This window comes from Ictalurus furcatus, chromosome 2 (assembly GCF_023375685.1).
Source record: "Ictalurus furcatus strain D&B chromosome 2, Billie_1.0, whole genome shotgun sequence".
Lineage (NCBI taxonomy): Eukaryota > Metazoa > Chordata > Actinopteri > Siluriformes > Ictaluridae > Ictalurus > Ictalurus furcatus.
In genome coordinates this window covers 6645545-6662660 of record NC_071256.1, presented here as the reverse complement: position 1 = coordinate 6662660, position 17116 = coordinate 6645545, and the positions used below count along the sequence as shown (strand labels likewise).

The 17116-nt window shown below is 46.0% G+C and overlaps 1 protein-coding gene across 4 annotated transcripts in view; it reads right to left on the bottom strand.

Moving 5' to 3' along the window:
* mei4 (meiosis-specific, MEI4 homolog (S. cerevisiae)) overlaps window positions 1-17116 on the bottom strand; it is a 119477-nt gene that overhangs the window by 94653 nt on the left and 7708 nt on the right. For 2 of the 4 annotated variants that reach the window (XM_053645638.1, XM_053645627.1), the window contains exons 3-4: window positions 15765-16270; window positions 3649-3780 (exon numbers count right to left, since the gene is read on the bottom strand). In XM_053645638.1, the coding sequence (XP_053501613.1) occupies window positions 3649-3780; window positions 15765-16270 (638 nt within the window). The remainder of the gene's footprint in view (window positions 1-3648; window positions 3781-15764; window positions 16271-17116) is intronic. The other 2 variants (XM_053645659.1, XM_053645649.1) reach the window with 1 other exon arrangement.

Sequence of the window (17116 nt, the reverse complement as noted above, 5' to 3'; positions counted from 1 at the left end):
AGGTGCAGTTTTTGCAGTATTTACATCTAGGACTTGAATCATTTTTTATGGAAAGTTTACACGCATTTTTTTTTTAAGTAGTTCCCGAATACTTTTTAAACTACATTTTAGTGTATGCCTCTTATGAATATGGAATTTTTGTTTATATTTAGTCAATAAAATGTTGTTATGCGTGTATATTTGAAGTGGATAATTGCACCGGAAGTATATTAAGTGTCAGAATACTTATTTCCTCTTAGGGACTTCAGCTGTTGTGACACACACACACACAAAGAATCTTTGGCACTCCATCTACACAAGACATTTTCCTGCAGCAATTTGAGCTCATCTCTTCAGCAGTTTGCTGTGATTGCACCGAAAGAGTTGTATAGCTTCTACGGGCTGGTTTTTGTCTGTAGGTTCAGAAGAGTATTGATGGACTGTCTGTGCAGAGACCGTCTCTCTAGTCTGAGTGATGAAGTAACAATTAAAAACAAGCGAAATACAAAGACAACGCTCCGTAGGGCAGATGACGCCACATGACTTGCTAAAAATGCGGAGCTTTGACAAAGCAGACACATTAACACATTAAACTTACACTAAAACTACAGTTTATAAAATCGACATAATTGCAAATAATTAAAGTGTTTTTGCTGCCCTGGCAAATGTAGACACTTGAGTAGTTGCACAGCGTGCAGATTGAGTACAGAAAAGCTCGCAGCCTAGCAGAGTGCTCTGAAAGGAGTAATTATCAGCCGCAGCTCAAGAGGAAGACACTGCCTTCACTGTACGGTTGCAAGTAAGAATTATTATTGATTATAATTTACATGGATTATAATTTACATGTAATTATAAGACCCTGCATTGTCCAATATGCAAAGTAGAGTCTCGTATCTGCAGCTATGAACTTCCCAATCGCCAGGCTGATTTCTTTAACCATCGACCCACTCGATGCAGATGCATGCTTTCCAGAATTTTCCAGCTCCTGCTTTCTGAAGCCATTGCTGCTTTTCCTGAATGAATACGTTTTTGAAAACTGCGGTGGTGGTGGTGTTTTATTTTTTTTTTTTAACCCTTCAGCTTCTCCTGATTTGAGATAAGTAGGATGCTAGGCGGTTAAGTTGAAACGTCGAACATGAGTACAGATAAAAGGGCTCATTTAACAACAATCACAGCAAAAGACCGTGCAAAACAATTTTGTGCAATTCCGCCATTTCAAGTAGTTTTCCGCAAAAGAAACAAAACAAACAAACAAGCAAAAAAAAAAAAAAAAAAAAAAAAAAAACCTTAGCAAGTTGCATCACAATTTTTTTTTAAAAGCCGCAGCAAAATCAAGCAACAACCACAAAAGAAAACTCGGCGAAATCCTGTATGGACTCATTTATGCGATGCATTGTTTATTTAACCAGTAAGTGTTTATAATATAAAAGCTGTTAAATATTTTTCCTTATTTTCCATGATTATGATTCAATCATTTAAGATCAGTTCATTGTAATTTTTGCTTACTCATGGTCTCATGATGTTTTTGGGTTTCTGTCCCTGATTATGTTATTGTCGAGGTGTTTTGCCTTTCGTCTCGTCTTTCTTTCATGTTTTTCCTTACTAGCCTTGGGTATGTTGCTTGCACAAACACATGAAAATAAAAGCCAACTGTATCCAACTTATGTTTAGACTAAGGGGGCAGTGGTGGCTTGGTGGTTAGGGCTCTGGGTTACTGATCGGAAGGTCGGGGGTTCAAGCCCCAGCACTACCAAGCTGAAACTGTTGGGCCCTAGAGCAAGGCCCTTAACCCTCTCTGCTGTCACTCTGACCCCAACTTCCTGACAGGCTGGGAAGAAAACAATTTCACTGTGCTCTACTGTATATGTGACCAATAAAGACTCATTCTTAAGAAACAATGTAGTGCCCAGGCTGTCTTTGCGCACATAATAAACCATCTCTTTGACTATACCCTGGCTCTTGGACTCCTGATTCTTCAGGCATCTTACTTCTGTTGTAGCTGAAGCCTTTTGATCATCCAAAAAAGATTTACATCAGAGCACAGTGCTGTCTATTCCACTCGAGTAGAATGCAATACACTGGTGAAGCCACTAGGGGCAGCACAAGCGTTATTACCATTAGCTCACGCCCTACTGTGAGCTGTTTCCAAGCAGCAAAAAACAAACAAACAAACAAACAAACAGAACAGACCAGTGGATTTCACTTACAACATATAGGCTTCCTGCTTAGATAACGAAGTTGAAATGAGACCAGAGAAACGATTTGATCTCATTTCACACTTGAGCTTAAATGTAAGTGACAGAAAACACAAAGAATAGACAGAAGTCCAAATTCTATGGAGTTGGAATTTAGCAAAGCTGCAATGAGAAAGAAGTCAAATAAATAAATAAATAAAACAATTTTAAAAAATCAAAACAAAGTAAGCGCATGGTACAATGCAGTCTGCACAAACAGCAGCACCTCAACACTCCTACTTGATAAAACTTAGGACATGGATGATGCTGTAGCCTCATACTGTATTACACTTCATTCAAGGGGCTTGATGTTTTTATGTGGTTGTGAAATATGTGCAGCAATTTCATTGCTTAATGAAGGCTGTTTAAGTTTAGCATGTTTCATTTTGGCTAGTTAAGATTAATGATGAACCTCTATATGATTGAGTAGTTTAGATGAAGAGGGGGGGAAGAAAAAGATCTTAAAACAAATACCTTGTTCAATTCCTTATTTGCCATTTAAACAAGTTATTGTTATTGTAACAGGGAAATATCATTAGAGTCCTATAAGAGAAAGTTAGTAGAGTAACAAAATGACAATAAATGTTAAGATTCTCATTTAATCCTATTATTCGTCGATTATGTCACTGAAACTACGGTTTTCAGAGCACGAGAGAGGAAAGGAGGCTATTTTCTCCTGTATAATTCAGAAATACAGATAAGACTGTTTGGAACTCATTTTCGCTGAAGGATAAATCACAACCATGATCTGTTCTTCTAAAATGAATAGCTAATATACACTGTATCCAAATCCGTTGTTCACAGAGTTGGTCTTCAGTATATATTTGCACACATGCGCGTGTACTACAGCTGGTTTTGGAGTCAAAACTCTTCCTTAGCAAAACTTTCCAGAGAAAAACAGAGACACATCTATAGCATCTATCTCCGGTTCTCTCAGTCGCTTGGGCTGAGACTCACAAACATGCGACTCGACTTCCTTCGCAAATGTCAAGCACAATTTCTGCACACAGTCTGTAGAGAGAGAACCGTGTCTGTGTTTGGCTTGGTCCTCGTTCGAATGTACACGACAGGCTTCCTACCAGAGCGGAGCTCAGTGGGAGACGAGACTCTCGTCATGTTTCCTTATGCTTTCGCACTTTTCACTTTCACAGTTTCTGTTGGACCGGCACTTGGAATATAAAAGCGCACGGCACACTGTGCAAGCGGTCATAAAAACGCTGCTTGCGAGCGTCCTGATCCGTGATGTGCAACTCAAGTGGAGAACTTTAAAGCATAGTTACAATACAGTCTTAAAATCTCAATCGCAGGACGAATTTAATAACAAACTCGGCCCGGTTTCCTTTTATTAATCTCCGGCTTTCGCGTGTGCACGGTTTAGTCCGTTTGAAGCCGTTCGCTTTTAGGCAAGGAACACATCTGAGAACAGTGGTCTTACCTGGCAGGCACTCAAGAGATGCTCAGCTAGGCCGATGATGTGGGACAGGCCGAGTTTAAGTAGCGCAGACCCGAGCACGCTGGCGCCTCCTAGACAGATCAGACACTTGGTCAAATTGTTCTGCACTGCAAACTGCAGGGAAAGATAAAAACAAGGCATCACTGAGACACATTCGACCTCGTCTCGGGTATACGGAACCTATAGCCCAAGTGTCACGGACACACGGTTCAACACTCGGCCCCTTGCTGTTCCGTTCACAAAGAACCGATCATAAATCATGCAAAAACGTCAGGTAATCACTACAATGACAAATGTTCCACATGTCTATAGTTAAACCGTCTGCGTAAATACAGACGCACTGGCTTACACAAGCCTACCGGGATCATTTCTCTCTGACGCATTCGATCTGTGATGAAGACCACTTCCACTGTAGCAAAAGGCTGCATTTATTTTTCCATGCATTTTAAAACAGGCCATTCTCCCGAGCTATAAGTTGCCTACGGCTCCATTCAGATGCGAGCTCGGAGAGAAAGAGTGAGAATCTGCATAAAAAGCTCTAAAAGCTTTGCGCTGGCCGTAAATGCAGTGGGGGTAAATCGACTCGGCGGACTGAGCACCTGAGAGGCAATAAGAAGCCCTTCGATTTCCTATTGAGCAACAGGGACGGCTGATGACTCGGGGGGTGGGGGATGAAGGGGGCTCACGTAATGGGTCCTGAAAACATTCCACTGCTCATGCATCTCGACTGTTGAAAAAAAATTTATTTATTTATTTAATTTTTTTTTTTTTTACATATAACATAACACAACACAGCAGTGAGTTTTCAGAGCTGGAGGCTAAAATGGCTTTTAAAAAGGTCACAGACTTCTTCAAACTAGAACAAAGGGGCAAAGCCACCTACAGGCATACCATGAGTGCTAATGGTAGGACGATTTTATTTTATTTTTTAATAAATAAATAAATAATTTAAAAGCTTTCTCGGAGGTCAAATGACATAAAGGAGGACACATGCGGGTAGGGCTTAAGTGCATGTAATACAGCAAATGAATTCAATTAAATCTGTCAAGATTTAGTCAAGTCTATCAAATACAACGGATCAGCTACGGGAGCTCAAATAAACACTGTGTACAACCGAGTTGAGCGATCTTGAGTTGGATGTGCTGATGAGCTACAACAGCAGAAGACCACGTTTTGTTCCATTCGTGTTAGCCAAGAACAGGAATCTGAGACTATACTGGGCACCGAAACTGGACAGCTGAAGATGACTACGCGATGTTTTTCCATTCTTCAACCGCTGGGTTTTGGTGAGTCTGAGTATGAATCTCAAATCCCATTTGATTGGATAAATAACAGCACCATGGTATATCTTACATAGTAAGTGTAACAACTAAATAGGAAGCCAATCGAATTTTTTCCTATTTGAAGTCAGGATAAAAATGACTGAGTGTGATGTGGATCGCCTAAAACAAAAAAGAGCAAAATCTAGCGTGATATCAGCAACAGGAAGACATTATTGGTGAAGGGAAAATTACATGAATGTTTATATATACAGATCAGCCATATCATTAAAACCACCTGCTTAACATTGTGTATGTCTCCTTTGTGCCGCCAAAACAGCTCCGACCTGTCGACCTCTGAAGGTGTGCTGTGGCATCTGGCACCAAGACGTTAGCAGCAGATCCTTGAAGTTGCGAGTTGTGGCTTGTTTGTCCAGCACATCCCACAGATGCTAGATCAGATTGAGATCTGGGGAATTTGGAGGCCGAGCCAACACCTTGAACTCTTTGTCGTGTTCCTCAAACCGTTCTTGAACTATTTTTTGCAGAGTGGTAGGCTGCATTATCCTGCTGAAAGAGGCCACTGACATTAGGGAATATCGTTGTCATGAAGGGGTGTACTTGGTCTGCGACAATGTTTATGTAGGTGGTACGTGTCAAAGTAACAACGACATGAATGCTAAGACCCAAGGTTTCCCAGCAGAACACTGCCCAGAGCATCACACTGCCTCTGCCGGCTTGTCTTCTTCCCATAGTACATCCTGGTGCCAACTCTTCCCCAGGAAAGCAACACACACGCACCAGGCCGTCCACATGATGTAAAAGAAAACATGCTTCATCAGCTCAGGCCACCTTCTTCCATTGCTCCATGGTCCAGTTCTGATGCTCATGTGCCCATTGTACACGCTTTCGGCGGTGGAAAGGGCTACTGACTCTGACCGGTATGCAGCTACACAGCCCCAAACGCAGCAAGCTGTGATGCATTTTTGGTAGGTACTAACCACTGCATACGGCACATGTTTTGGAGATCCTTAGGCTTGCCCATTTTTCCTGCTTCCAACACATCAACTTCAAGAACTGACTGTTCACTTCCTGCCTAAAATATCCCACCCCTTGACAGGTGCCATAATAACTAGATAACCAATGGTATTCACTTCACCTGTCAATGACTACATTTACATGGACAGCAGTAATCTAATTATTGATCTTATTCTGAATAAGACAATACTGTGATTAAGGTGTTTACATGAGTCACTTTTAGAATACTCCTTTCATGTTCCTGTTTTACATGTTATAGAACATAGCTTGGTTAACGTCACACGTCATTACATCACCACGCCACACTGTCCGCCGTTCCCTCCAGAATTTCACGTTTGTGTACAGTTCGTCTTTGTTATGGTACCGTATACAGTTTTGGGTGTTTCACTTTTAATTTTACGAAAGCTTCAAGTGCGGTTAATTATTTATCATGTTATACGTGCAAATAGACGACTGCTTGAAGCCGTGGGCTGCGTCCCAAACTGCGTACTTACCTACTATATAGTAGCCGAGATACATGTATTTCTCCCACTATATAGTAGGTAAGGACGCAGTTTCGGACACAGCCGTGCTCTCGTTTGCCGTTAAACGGTTGAGCGCTGCCATGTGTACGTGTCCTGTCGCAAAATGCGGTGAAAACTCCCACTCGACGTTAATAGTGTGATTAAGGTGTGTACGTGTCTGTAAAACACGTCGATAATGCGACTAAAACAGGAATACTCCACATGTATTAATTCCATTTGTGTTTACTTCGAGTATGACTTTAGTCAGATTAAGATCATCAATAATCGCTGTTTACATGCTAGTTTCTTAATCAGAGTATCATCTTAATCGGGTTAATATCGGAATATTGTTGTCCGTAGTAAACGTACTGAATGATTTGACAGCTCCAGACCTAAAGTAAGTGTTGTGGCACACAAAATTATTATTATTTTTTTAAATTAAAAATTAATTTCTTGATGCGAGGTCCAAACAAACTAATAGCCCAGAGACAAAATAATATGTATACAAGTTGAACATCAGATTCTTGATGCCTGGAAGATGTCGAAAAGCAGTTTGGTAGCTTCCGAGCAACGCAGAAGGTGGTGAAGGAAACGAGTTTTAAAGCTGTATGCTCATTTTGCATCACTCCTTTAACAACTCTGAGCCTGTACTGCAAATTCTGCTCCACTTGCAAGCTGTTTTAAATGAAAGCACGTGGTAAATAAATGAATATAAATGTAAATGAGCATAAACAGCACTTTAGCCCAAACACGAGCATCATTTGATATGTGTGAGAGACAGAAGCGACCTTGCCTGTCCTATATTAGCCTCCGCTCTTGGCACACGAAGAAGCTACAGGGCAAAAAATAAACAGCAGATTAATGCTGAGCACCAGGGCGCAAATTAGTCATGCGTGCAGGAGAAACCACTTCCAAAGCTAATTGAAAATAATTTTTAAAAAACGTAATTAAAAACATGAGCGAATCAGCGAGTCAGCCAGCCGTAGCGCTGACAGATGAAACGGAAGCCCCGCAGATTACAAGGAGACGAAACAAGAGAGAGCAGGGATAATCATTTAGAAATTTCCAATCTCATGCTCATCATCAGAGAATGTCAGTGAATTTATGAAACGTGGGGAAAATAAAACATTTTAATTACTTGCCAAGAAACTGAAGCTCACTCATCACCCTTTACTAATTTACTTTCCCCCCCCCCCCCCCAGACAAGTATAAAACGTTATATTTAGCAATTTTTTGTTTTTATACAAAATCATTGAGAAGTACCATGTGGGTTTGCTCACATGCGAAATGCATGACGTGACCAACACACAGCTGAAGTTGTTATGAATGTCGTATTGCACAAACTGCAAACCAGAAATGCGTGCACACCACAGTGACCGTTTCCCCCCTTTTCCAATGCTTGAACGTATTCGTTTTTGCTAATTTTATCTTTTCTTTCTACTGAGAAGAAGTTTAGCTGGAATTGTTGGATATCTGGCAACCCAGGTATAGCCTAGGATGACATCATTTTCTCACACATGCTTTGTAGTCCTTCACTTAAGATAGAACAATAAGCTGAACCAGAAACTGTCTGAAATTCAAGCATGACGTTTACGATATTCTGGAAAATGTTTCCGAGATTCTTACATTTCCGTTCAGATTTACTTCTTAAAATAAATAAATAAATAAAAATAAAATAAAAAAAACCCCTCATTCACTACTCAGTCATTCAGCAGGAACAAATTGAGCTCTAAGAATACCAAGCTTCAGTTCAGTGGGATATTGTGTATGTTCATCACGCTCACAGTGTCAGTCCTAATAGAACCATGAAGGCTAATCTCAAAGCTCTTGATAAACACAAAGACATGCAGATCCTAGACGTGGGAAATGACATGTCTTGTTAAAGACAGTTACAGTGTAATTGTAAGCATGCAGCCATCCAATCAGCTCGCTTCCCTCTCAGACAAGGGGAACGTGTTTTATAAGGCACATTATTTGCTGCTTCATTCGCTCCCCGGGAGCGTTCAGCCTCCACCTGCGCCTACTCGGCACGCCGCTTCCAGGATGTTTTGTTTTTTCCAGCTAAAACTTGGTGTAATTTGTCACGCGTGAATAAATTCATGAGTGGCAGTTATTATCTAACCGCTCGGATACACACCGAGTGCCAATATAAATTGCGAATATAAATCTCGGGAAAGATTTGAAGCTGCTGAGGCAAATGTGTCTTTAGGTTGATTTGATACTCTTTGTGTAAACTTAATACGTCTGACTGCTGGGTGATAGAACCGTGGGAAGTTGACAGTTTACTGGCTGTGGTGCAACAAAATAAGAAAATCGTAAACTAATTTGAACCAACAGCAGAACAAACACAACTTGGTGTTGCCCAGTCCCATGTTTTGGTTGTCCAGAAACCTTGACAAGGTTAAAAAGCGGTAGCTAATGTAATGTAATAAGGTATTTCCAGCTGGCTAGTTAAGTGCACTAAAACAGTCTAAGAAAAATTGCTGTGGAGGGGATAATTGTGTAGCCATAGTCTTTATCCTCTCCTGAGAGTTTCTAAATGTACCACATCATATTTGCATCATTGACAATAAGTCGGTCATCGCCCAGGCCTACTGTATCGGATCATATACAATTTGATCATGGTTGAGATTTCACTCCCATAGAAATATAGCCATGTGCGTTTTAGAGAACGTGTGTAGACTGAACTGTACAGCATGATATTATATCTTATAGTGTTTCTAGCTAGAAACCAGTGATGGAAATCAATATATACAATGTTTATAAATATATACAGTATTCAGTGGATACTCGCACCTGGATACTGGAGACTGATGCTGCTGTAATCATAAAGACTGTCCTGTGCTCATCCCAGGACATCCGACTGCCTCCTGACCACTAACTATAGATCCTTAAGCACTGCTGCTGTTATATTTAGTTAACTTTTAAGCGCTCTTAAGTATCAGGTTACCTTTTTGAGCATCAGTGAGTGTTCGCTCATTATGTAATAGTCGTGTACGAGTCCCTCAGTTGTCCTCAGTGTGAAAAGATGGATCTGAACATCATAAAGTCGCTGATGGAAAGGGATCAAACATGCAGAAGATGCTGGAAATGTAAAGGATGTGCAGGACCTGGAGGATTTTTCTCAAGAACAGTGGGCAGTTTAACTGCTCAGGATAAATAAGGGACTCATGAACAACTCTCACAAAACATAAACACAGTCGCTGATCATCCAGGTAACAACACAGTCTTAAGAATCAAGTATATGTAAACTTTATCTGTTTAATTTGTGTAAATTCAGTTATTATTGGGTCTTGTAGACTATATGTAAATATCTTATGTAAAATAGCTTATTCGGGGCAATTTTTATGATCCCTCTTCTTTTTTTACATTATTAAAATTTTGCAGATTCTGCAAGGTGTATGTAAACTTATGACCTCAACTGCAGCTGCTGCGGTGAACCAGGTACGTTCAAGTGCAGAAAACTGCAGCACTGTGAGCCAAGCTTGACCTCATTTGGATGCCCCTGTGGTGCTGAATCTATCAAAAAAAAAAAAAAAAAAAAAAAATCAACACAGCATCCGAGTCCTCCGCAAACTACAAAACACTTGGACAGGTAGATCACGTCCTGTGATGTATTGCAAAGGTCATCTTGCTCTCAGGTCACAGTGATCATTATAGCAATCAAGGCTGACCGAGAAATGAAGATGAAGCTATGTTTACAGGATATGAAGTCACGCTTACCTCAAAACAGGCTAAATTTCAAATTAAACAGGCTAATAAATAAATAAATAAATAAATAAATAAATAAAGAAAGAAAGACTATGAGCAGCACCAACTGTCTTTTTTTTTTTTAGACCAACATTCTGAACATTTGAATCCCTTTATCTTACAAGCCTAAATTGTATACCGGGACAGAATGGCCATATAATCTGGGGCAGACACACAGTCTACTCTGCACGTTTTGCACTATAGCCAGTGAAAGATTTACACAATATTTTTTCTTTACGCATCCAGCCATGACAGTTCTTGGATGAAATGTCACAGAACAGTTCATAGGTGAACATTGTGGCTATGACCTTTTATGTTCTCTCTTCACATTGCAAGGTAATTTTTAATTTTTTTTTTAATCATCCATTCAGACTAATTAATCCATCTGATAAAAATAGTCATTTCTCAGCTGATGCGTGGACAGGCTACACTCGGTAGGAAGTACGGTTTATTTTCTTTCTCTGGTTGTTGAGCTCACGTGTCCATCAGGCAACTATGTACAAAAATATGAATAGCCTGGACATGAGATCTGCTTGTCCCAGATGCTACCAATTTGCCCACCTCTAAACTTGTGTATTGGATAACGCAAGTTAAAATCCTGTTACACATCACAAATTCCAGCAGACTGTGTGTTGATATGCTAAAATATGCTTTCATATTAGGAGACTGTAAGTCACTGGGACTTTATTGCAATACATCGTTGCAATAACACAAGCATCAAAGATTTTCTGTCCCAACTGTTAAAACCTGTTTTGGAGCTCACACATGGGGATAATATATGCCAGTGCTTAGTGAAGCGATGTGTTATCAGTCTTCGTTTTAAGGCAGCCACTGACTCAGCTGTTTGGAAAGCCAAGGAAGTTCATTCCAACACCTGAGTACCAAATTCAGAGAAGTGTCTTGGTGCATGCCTTTCTTGAGTCTTAAGGTTTTTCCACCCAAATGAAGCTAGGCTTGTTGCTCAAAGAGAACAGGATACAGAACACTGTTGGGGTACAGGACAACGGGGTCCAGAACATTTGACCACTAGCTTCAGGTATGCAGGGTTGGTCTGTTTTTACTTCATTCTATATCTGGGGGAAAGAAGGAACAGAAGGTAATGCCAGTGGTGGAAATGCAGCAATGGGGTGATGTCAAAGAACTTGTAAACAAAATGTCCATCTGCATTTTGGATCAGAAAAAGTAGGAAGATAAGACATGTTGTGGAAAACCAGCTCGAAGTGAGCTGCAGTAGTCCAATTCTTAGAGGCCACAGGGTTGGATAAGCACGTGAGTGGCCTCTGTGGAAAGAAATGGTTGGATGTTGTAAAGAAAAGAGCTACATGGCCGAGCCAGGCTAGCAACATGAACAGCGCATGATAGCTGGTTGTCCAATGCTCGTGTGCAGTTCACTTTCGCTTCCGAATTAGCGGCAACTTATCAGACAAAGTTTACAGTTTGCCTTATTAATGTTTGCAGGTTCCCTATTAACACTGGGTTTAAATCCAAAATATTACCAAATAGGCACTTTAACATTTCGCCTTGAAACCAAATCCTCTGCCATCGTCTTGTCAGTCGGCTCGCCTCGCTCCCCCCCCCCCGTCAGTCGGCTCGCCTCGCTGCTCCCCCCGTCAGTCGGCTCGCCTCGCTGCTCCCCCCCGTCAGTCGGCTCGCCTCGCTGCTCCCCCCCGTCAGTCGGCTCGCCTCGCTCCCCCCCACGGTCAGTCGGCTCGCCTCGCTCCCCCCCACGTCAGTCGGCTCGCCTCGCTCCCCCCCACGTCAGTCGGCTCGCCTCGCTGCTCCCCCCCGTCAGATGGCTCGCCTCGCTGCTCCCCCCCGTCAGTCGGCTCGCCTCGCTCCCCCCCGTCAGTCGGCTCGCCTCGCTCCTAGTCAGTCGGCTCGCCTCGCTCCCCCCCGTCAGTCGGCTCGCCTCGCTCCTAGTCAGTCGGCTCGCCTCGCTCCCCCACGTCAGTCGGCTCGCCTCGCTGCTCCCCCCCGTCAGACGGCTCGCCTCGCTGCTCCCCCCCGTCAGACGGCTCGCCTCGCTGCTCCCCCCCATCAGTCGGCTCGCCTCGCTCCCCCCCACGGTCAGTCGGCTCGCCTCGCTCCCCCCCACGTCAGTCGGCTCGCCTCGCTCCCCCCCACGTCAGTCGGCTCGCCTCGCTGCTCCCCCCCGTCAGATGGCTCGCCTCGCTCCCCCTGTCAGTCGGCTCGCCTCGCTCCTAGTCAGTCGGCTCGCCTCGCTCCTAGTCAGTCGGCTCGCCTCGCTCCCCCCCGTCAGACGGCTCGCCTCGCTGCTCCCCCCCGTCAGACGGCTCGCCTCGCTGCTCCCCCCCGTCAGACGGCTCGCCTCGCTGCTCCCCCCCGTCAGTCGGCTCGCCTCGCTGCTCCCCCCCGTCAGTCGGCTCGCCTCGCTCCCCCCCACGTCAGTCGGCTCGCCTCGCTGCTCCCCCCCGTCAGATGGCTCGCCTCGCTCCCCCTGTCAGTCGGCTCGCCTCGCTCCTAGTCAGTCGGCTCGCCTCGCTCCCCCCCGTCAGACGGCTCGCCTCGCTGCTCCCCCCCGTCAGACGGCTCGCCTCGCTGCTCCCCCCCGTCAGTCGGCTCGCCTCGCTGCTCCCCCCCGTCAGTCGGCTCGCCTCGCTCCCCCTGTCAGTCGGCTCGCCTCGCTCCTAGTCAGTCGGCTAGCCTCGCTCCCCCCCGTCAGTCGGCTCGCCTCGCTCCTAGTCAGTCGGCTCGCCTCGCTCCTAGTCAGTCGGCTCGCCTCGCTCCCCCCCGTCAGTCGGCTCGCCTCGCTCCCCCCCGTCAGTCGGCTCGCCTCGCTCCCCGCCGTCAGTCGGCTCGCCTCGCTCCTAGTCAGTCGGCTCGCCTCGCTCCCCCCCGTCAGTCGGCTCGCCTCGCTCCCCCCCGTCAGTCGGCTCGCCTCGCTCCTAGTCAGTCGGCTCGCCTCGCTCCCCCCCGTCAGTCGGCTCGCCTCGCTCCTAGTCAGTCGGCTCGCCTCGCTCCCTCCCGTCAGTCGGCTCGCCTCGCTCCCTCCCGTCAGTCGGCTCGCCTCGCTCCTAGTCAGTCGGCTCGCCTCGCTCCCTCCCGTCAGTCGGCTCGCCTCGCTCCCTCCCGTCAGTCGGCTCGCCTCGCTCCTAGTCAGTCGGCTCGCCTCGCTCCTAGTCAGTCGGCTCGCCTCGCTCCTAGTCAGTCGGCTCGCCTCGCTCCCCCCCGTCAGTCGGCTCGCCTCGCTCCCCCCCGTCAGTCGGCTCGCCTCGCTCCTAGTCAGTCGGCTCGCCTCGCTCCTAGTCAGTCGGCTCGCCTCGCTCCCCCCCGTCAGTCGGCTCGCCTCGCTCCTAGTCAGTCGGCTCGCCTCGCTCCCCCCCGTCAGTCGGCTAGCCTCGCTCCCCCCGTCAGTCGGCTCGCCTCGCTCCCCCCGTCAGTCGGCTCGCCTCGCTCCTAGTCAGTCGGCTCGCCTCGCTCCTAGTCAGTCGGCTCGCCTCGCTCCCCCCCGTCAGTCGGCTCGCCTCGCTCCTAGTCAGTCGGCTTGCCTCGCTCCTAGTCAGTCGGCTAGCCTCGCTCCCCCCCGTCAGTCGGCTAGCCTCGCTCCCCCCGTCAGTCGGCTCGCCTCGCTCCCCCCGTCAGTCGGCTCGCCTCGCTCCTAGTCAGTCGGCTCGCCTCGCTCCTAGTCAGTCGGCTCGCCTCGCTCCCCCCCGTCAGTCGGCTCGCCTCGCTCCTAGTCAGTCGGCTCGCCTCGCTCCTAGTCAGTCGGCTAGCCTCGCTCCCCCCCGTCAGTCGGCTAGCCTCGCTCCCCCCGTCAGTCGGCTCGCCTCGCTCCCCCCGTCAGTCGGCTCGCCTCGCTCCCCCCGTCAGTCGGCTCGCCTCGCTCCTAGTCAGTCGGCTCGCCTCGCTCCCCCCAGTCAGTCGGCTCGCCTCGCTCCCCCCGTCAGTCGGCTCGCCTCGCTCCTAGTCAGTCGGCTCGCCTCGCTCCCCCCCGTCAGTCGGCTCGCCTCGCTCCCCCCCGTCAGTCGGCTCGCCTCGCCCCCCCCCGTCAGTCGGCTCGCCTCGCCCCCCCCCATCAGTCGGCTCGCCTCGCCCCCCCGTCAGTCGGCTCGCCTCACCCTCCCCGTCAGTCGGCTCGCCTCGCTCCTAGTCAGTCGGCTCGCCTCACCCTCCCCGTCAGTCGGCTCGCCTCGCTCCTAGTCAGTCGGCTCGCCTCACCCTCCCCGTCAGTCGGCTCGCCTCGCCCTCACTTGCGCTAAATGAATCGGTGCTGCGACTCCGACTCATGCTGAATTGAGAAGACATGATCAGTTTTTAATTGTAACGTCCGTTCGCTAACTGAACGAAATGATTTTTATTACTATAAAAAAAGCAAAATGACAGTGGAGTCGGTGCTGCGATGGGCAAGTGATATAATCACACCGGTAACACAGACTATCACAGCAAGCCCGTGAGCATCAGAATTGGGTCATGGAGCAATGGAAGAAGGTGGCCTGTTCTGATGAAGCACGTTTTCTTTTACATCATGTGGACGACCAGGTGTGTGTCCATCGCTTCCTCAGGTAAGCGACGGCACCGGGATGCACTATAGGAAAAAGGCAAACCGGCAGTGTGATGCTCTGGGCAATGTTCAGCTGGGAAACCTTGGGTCCTGGAATTCATGTAGATGTTACTTGAACACACACCACCTACCTAAACACTGCTGCAGAACAAGTACACCTCTTCATGACAACGGTATTCCCTAAAGGCAGTGGCCTCTTTCAGAAAGATACAGTAATGCACCCTGTCATACTGCAAAAATTGTTCAGGAACAGTTTGAGGAACATGACAAAGAGTTCAAGGTGTTGACTCGGCCTCCGAATTCCCCAGATCTCAATCTGATCGGGCGTCTGTGGTATGCTCTGGACAAACAAGTCCGATCCACTGAGGCCACATCTCGCAACTTACAGGACTTAAAGGATCTGCTGCTAACGTCTTGGTGCCAGATACCACAGCACACCTTCAGAAGTCATGTAGAGTCCATGCCTCGACGGGTCAGAGCTGTTTTGGCGGCACAAAGAGGAACTACACAATATTAGGCAGGTGGTTTTAATGTTATGGCTGATCAGTGTATTTCAGCTTAATCATGCTGGGTTTCATTTTCAGGTGTTGAGCCGACATGCATGATGAGAATTCTGCTGTACATGGTGAGATAATGAGTCAAAATATGAAATCTAAAATGATGAGGGGAGAACAAGAGGAGCTGCAGGTCATTAACACAGAAATAGTATGAGAAGCCATGTAGCAGGAAAAAAATTTATCTTGTGCCCTCCATCATTGCACACTGTTGCTCTCATGCTTATGAATTTAATGCTTAAAATGTGAAACACCTGAGACATTGTAAGCAATGCGTCAAATCACACATCTGATGCTCTCAGACCTATGAGTAAATGAGCACGGTATTAGACAAATACTAATAACCGTATCGAATGCCTGTTATACATCATAGAAAATGATGAAATTTCACAGTATGAGGTTTCTCAGGGTGCCACACATATGCATACCACATAAATACAAGTACGCAAAACAAAGCTAGATCGTCACCTACCTTATTAAGCTGACTATTGTTAAGCAGCAGCTCGAGCAGCTGCTCGAGCATCTCTTCCGCTTTCTCATAAACGTCCTGCTTGCAGAGTCCCTTCTCCAGGGCCTGCGCCACCAGGCGTGACGCCTGGAGGAAGCGACCCAGCTGAGAAACGTCTCCTAATCTTCCTGCTCCGGCTTCTCGGTGGGCCTCCACCACAGATTTAATCATGCTAAGTGCTGTGTCCTCCATCACCGCATCCCCTCTGTCCATCTGTGTATTCCTCCCCGAGCCACGTAACGCACTCAGGTTCTGCAGAAACCGCATGTGTTTGGAGAGTGCACACTCCCGGGTGTCTCTGTGGAAGGATGAGTGGCCGGGTCGGATGGAATATGGAGGGACTGTAGAGGAGAGGACGGCGTCGGCAGGATCAGGCGTTAGGGAAAGGGTCTGGGTGTCGCAGCCCGAGTCGTTTTCTGAAAGCTGAGCCTCTGTGAGATCCTGGGAGAAGAGCTTTACAACATAATCACCTGGAAGAAGACCAAGGTCTGGTGATCAGATTATTGTATATCCTGAACATAGTACAGTTTTATTGTGCTTGATGCCAGCTGGGGAACAGTTTAAAAAAACAAAAACAATATAATTACCATGATAGCCAATATTTTTTTTTTTTTTGGTACATAATGCTGCTTACAATTTGCATAAAATTAAAGCTAAATGGTAAAATTTCAACAGAGGGGCTAAAGACACATCCACATAGATCATAGTGAGTGAAATTTGCAGTATCATTACAGCCGTGAAACAAGTTACTTCCTGTTACCACTTATGTTATTGTTTATAGTTTACTGCATAAATTTGGTTTTATTTGTTGTGCCAAAGGTGCAAATAGGAACCGTGCTAGACGTACAGAATCTTAAACAGAATATTAATATAAACTGCATATGGCTCTAAATTATAACATTGTTATTTATTGAATTATTCATGTAGTGTTACACAAATTTGTTTATTCTTCAAAACTCATCACATGTATATTATTTATATAACGTGTATGCATACGAGAAACAGAATTATACAGATGTGAAGTGAAGATGGTGAACTACCACATACACTGCTATCCATTACAGAGCAAATGTTGAAATTAACAACACTAGGACAACAGTGAATAAAAGAATAAAGTCCTTTACAAAGTAAACACTCTTGTTAAGTCATTACCATCGTATTACCATGTTCCTCATCATTTATCTTCCTCCTGAAGGACCAGGTGTCGGAGTGCATTGGGGAGATTTATCCACACAAACGTAGTGGATAGGATGTCAGTGTGCTATGCTATACAAGAACTCAATAAGCGTCTCCACTGCTGTTCAATATAAAAGCAC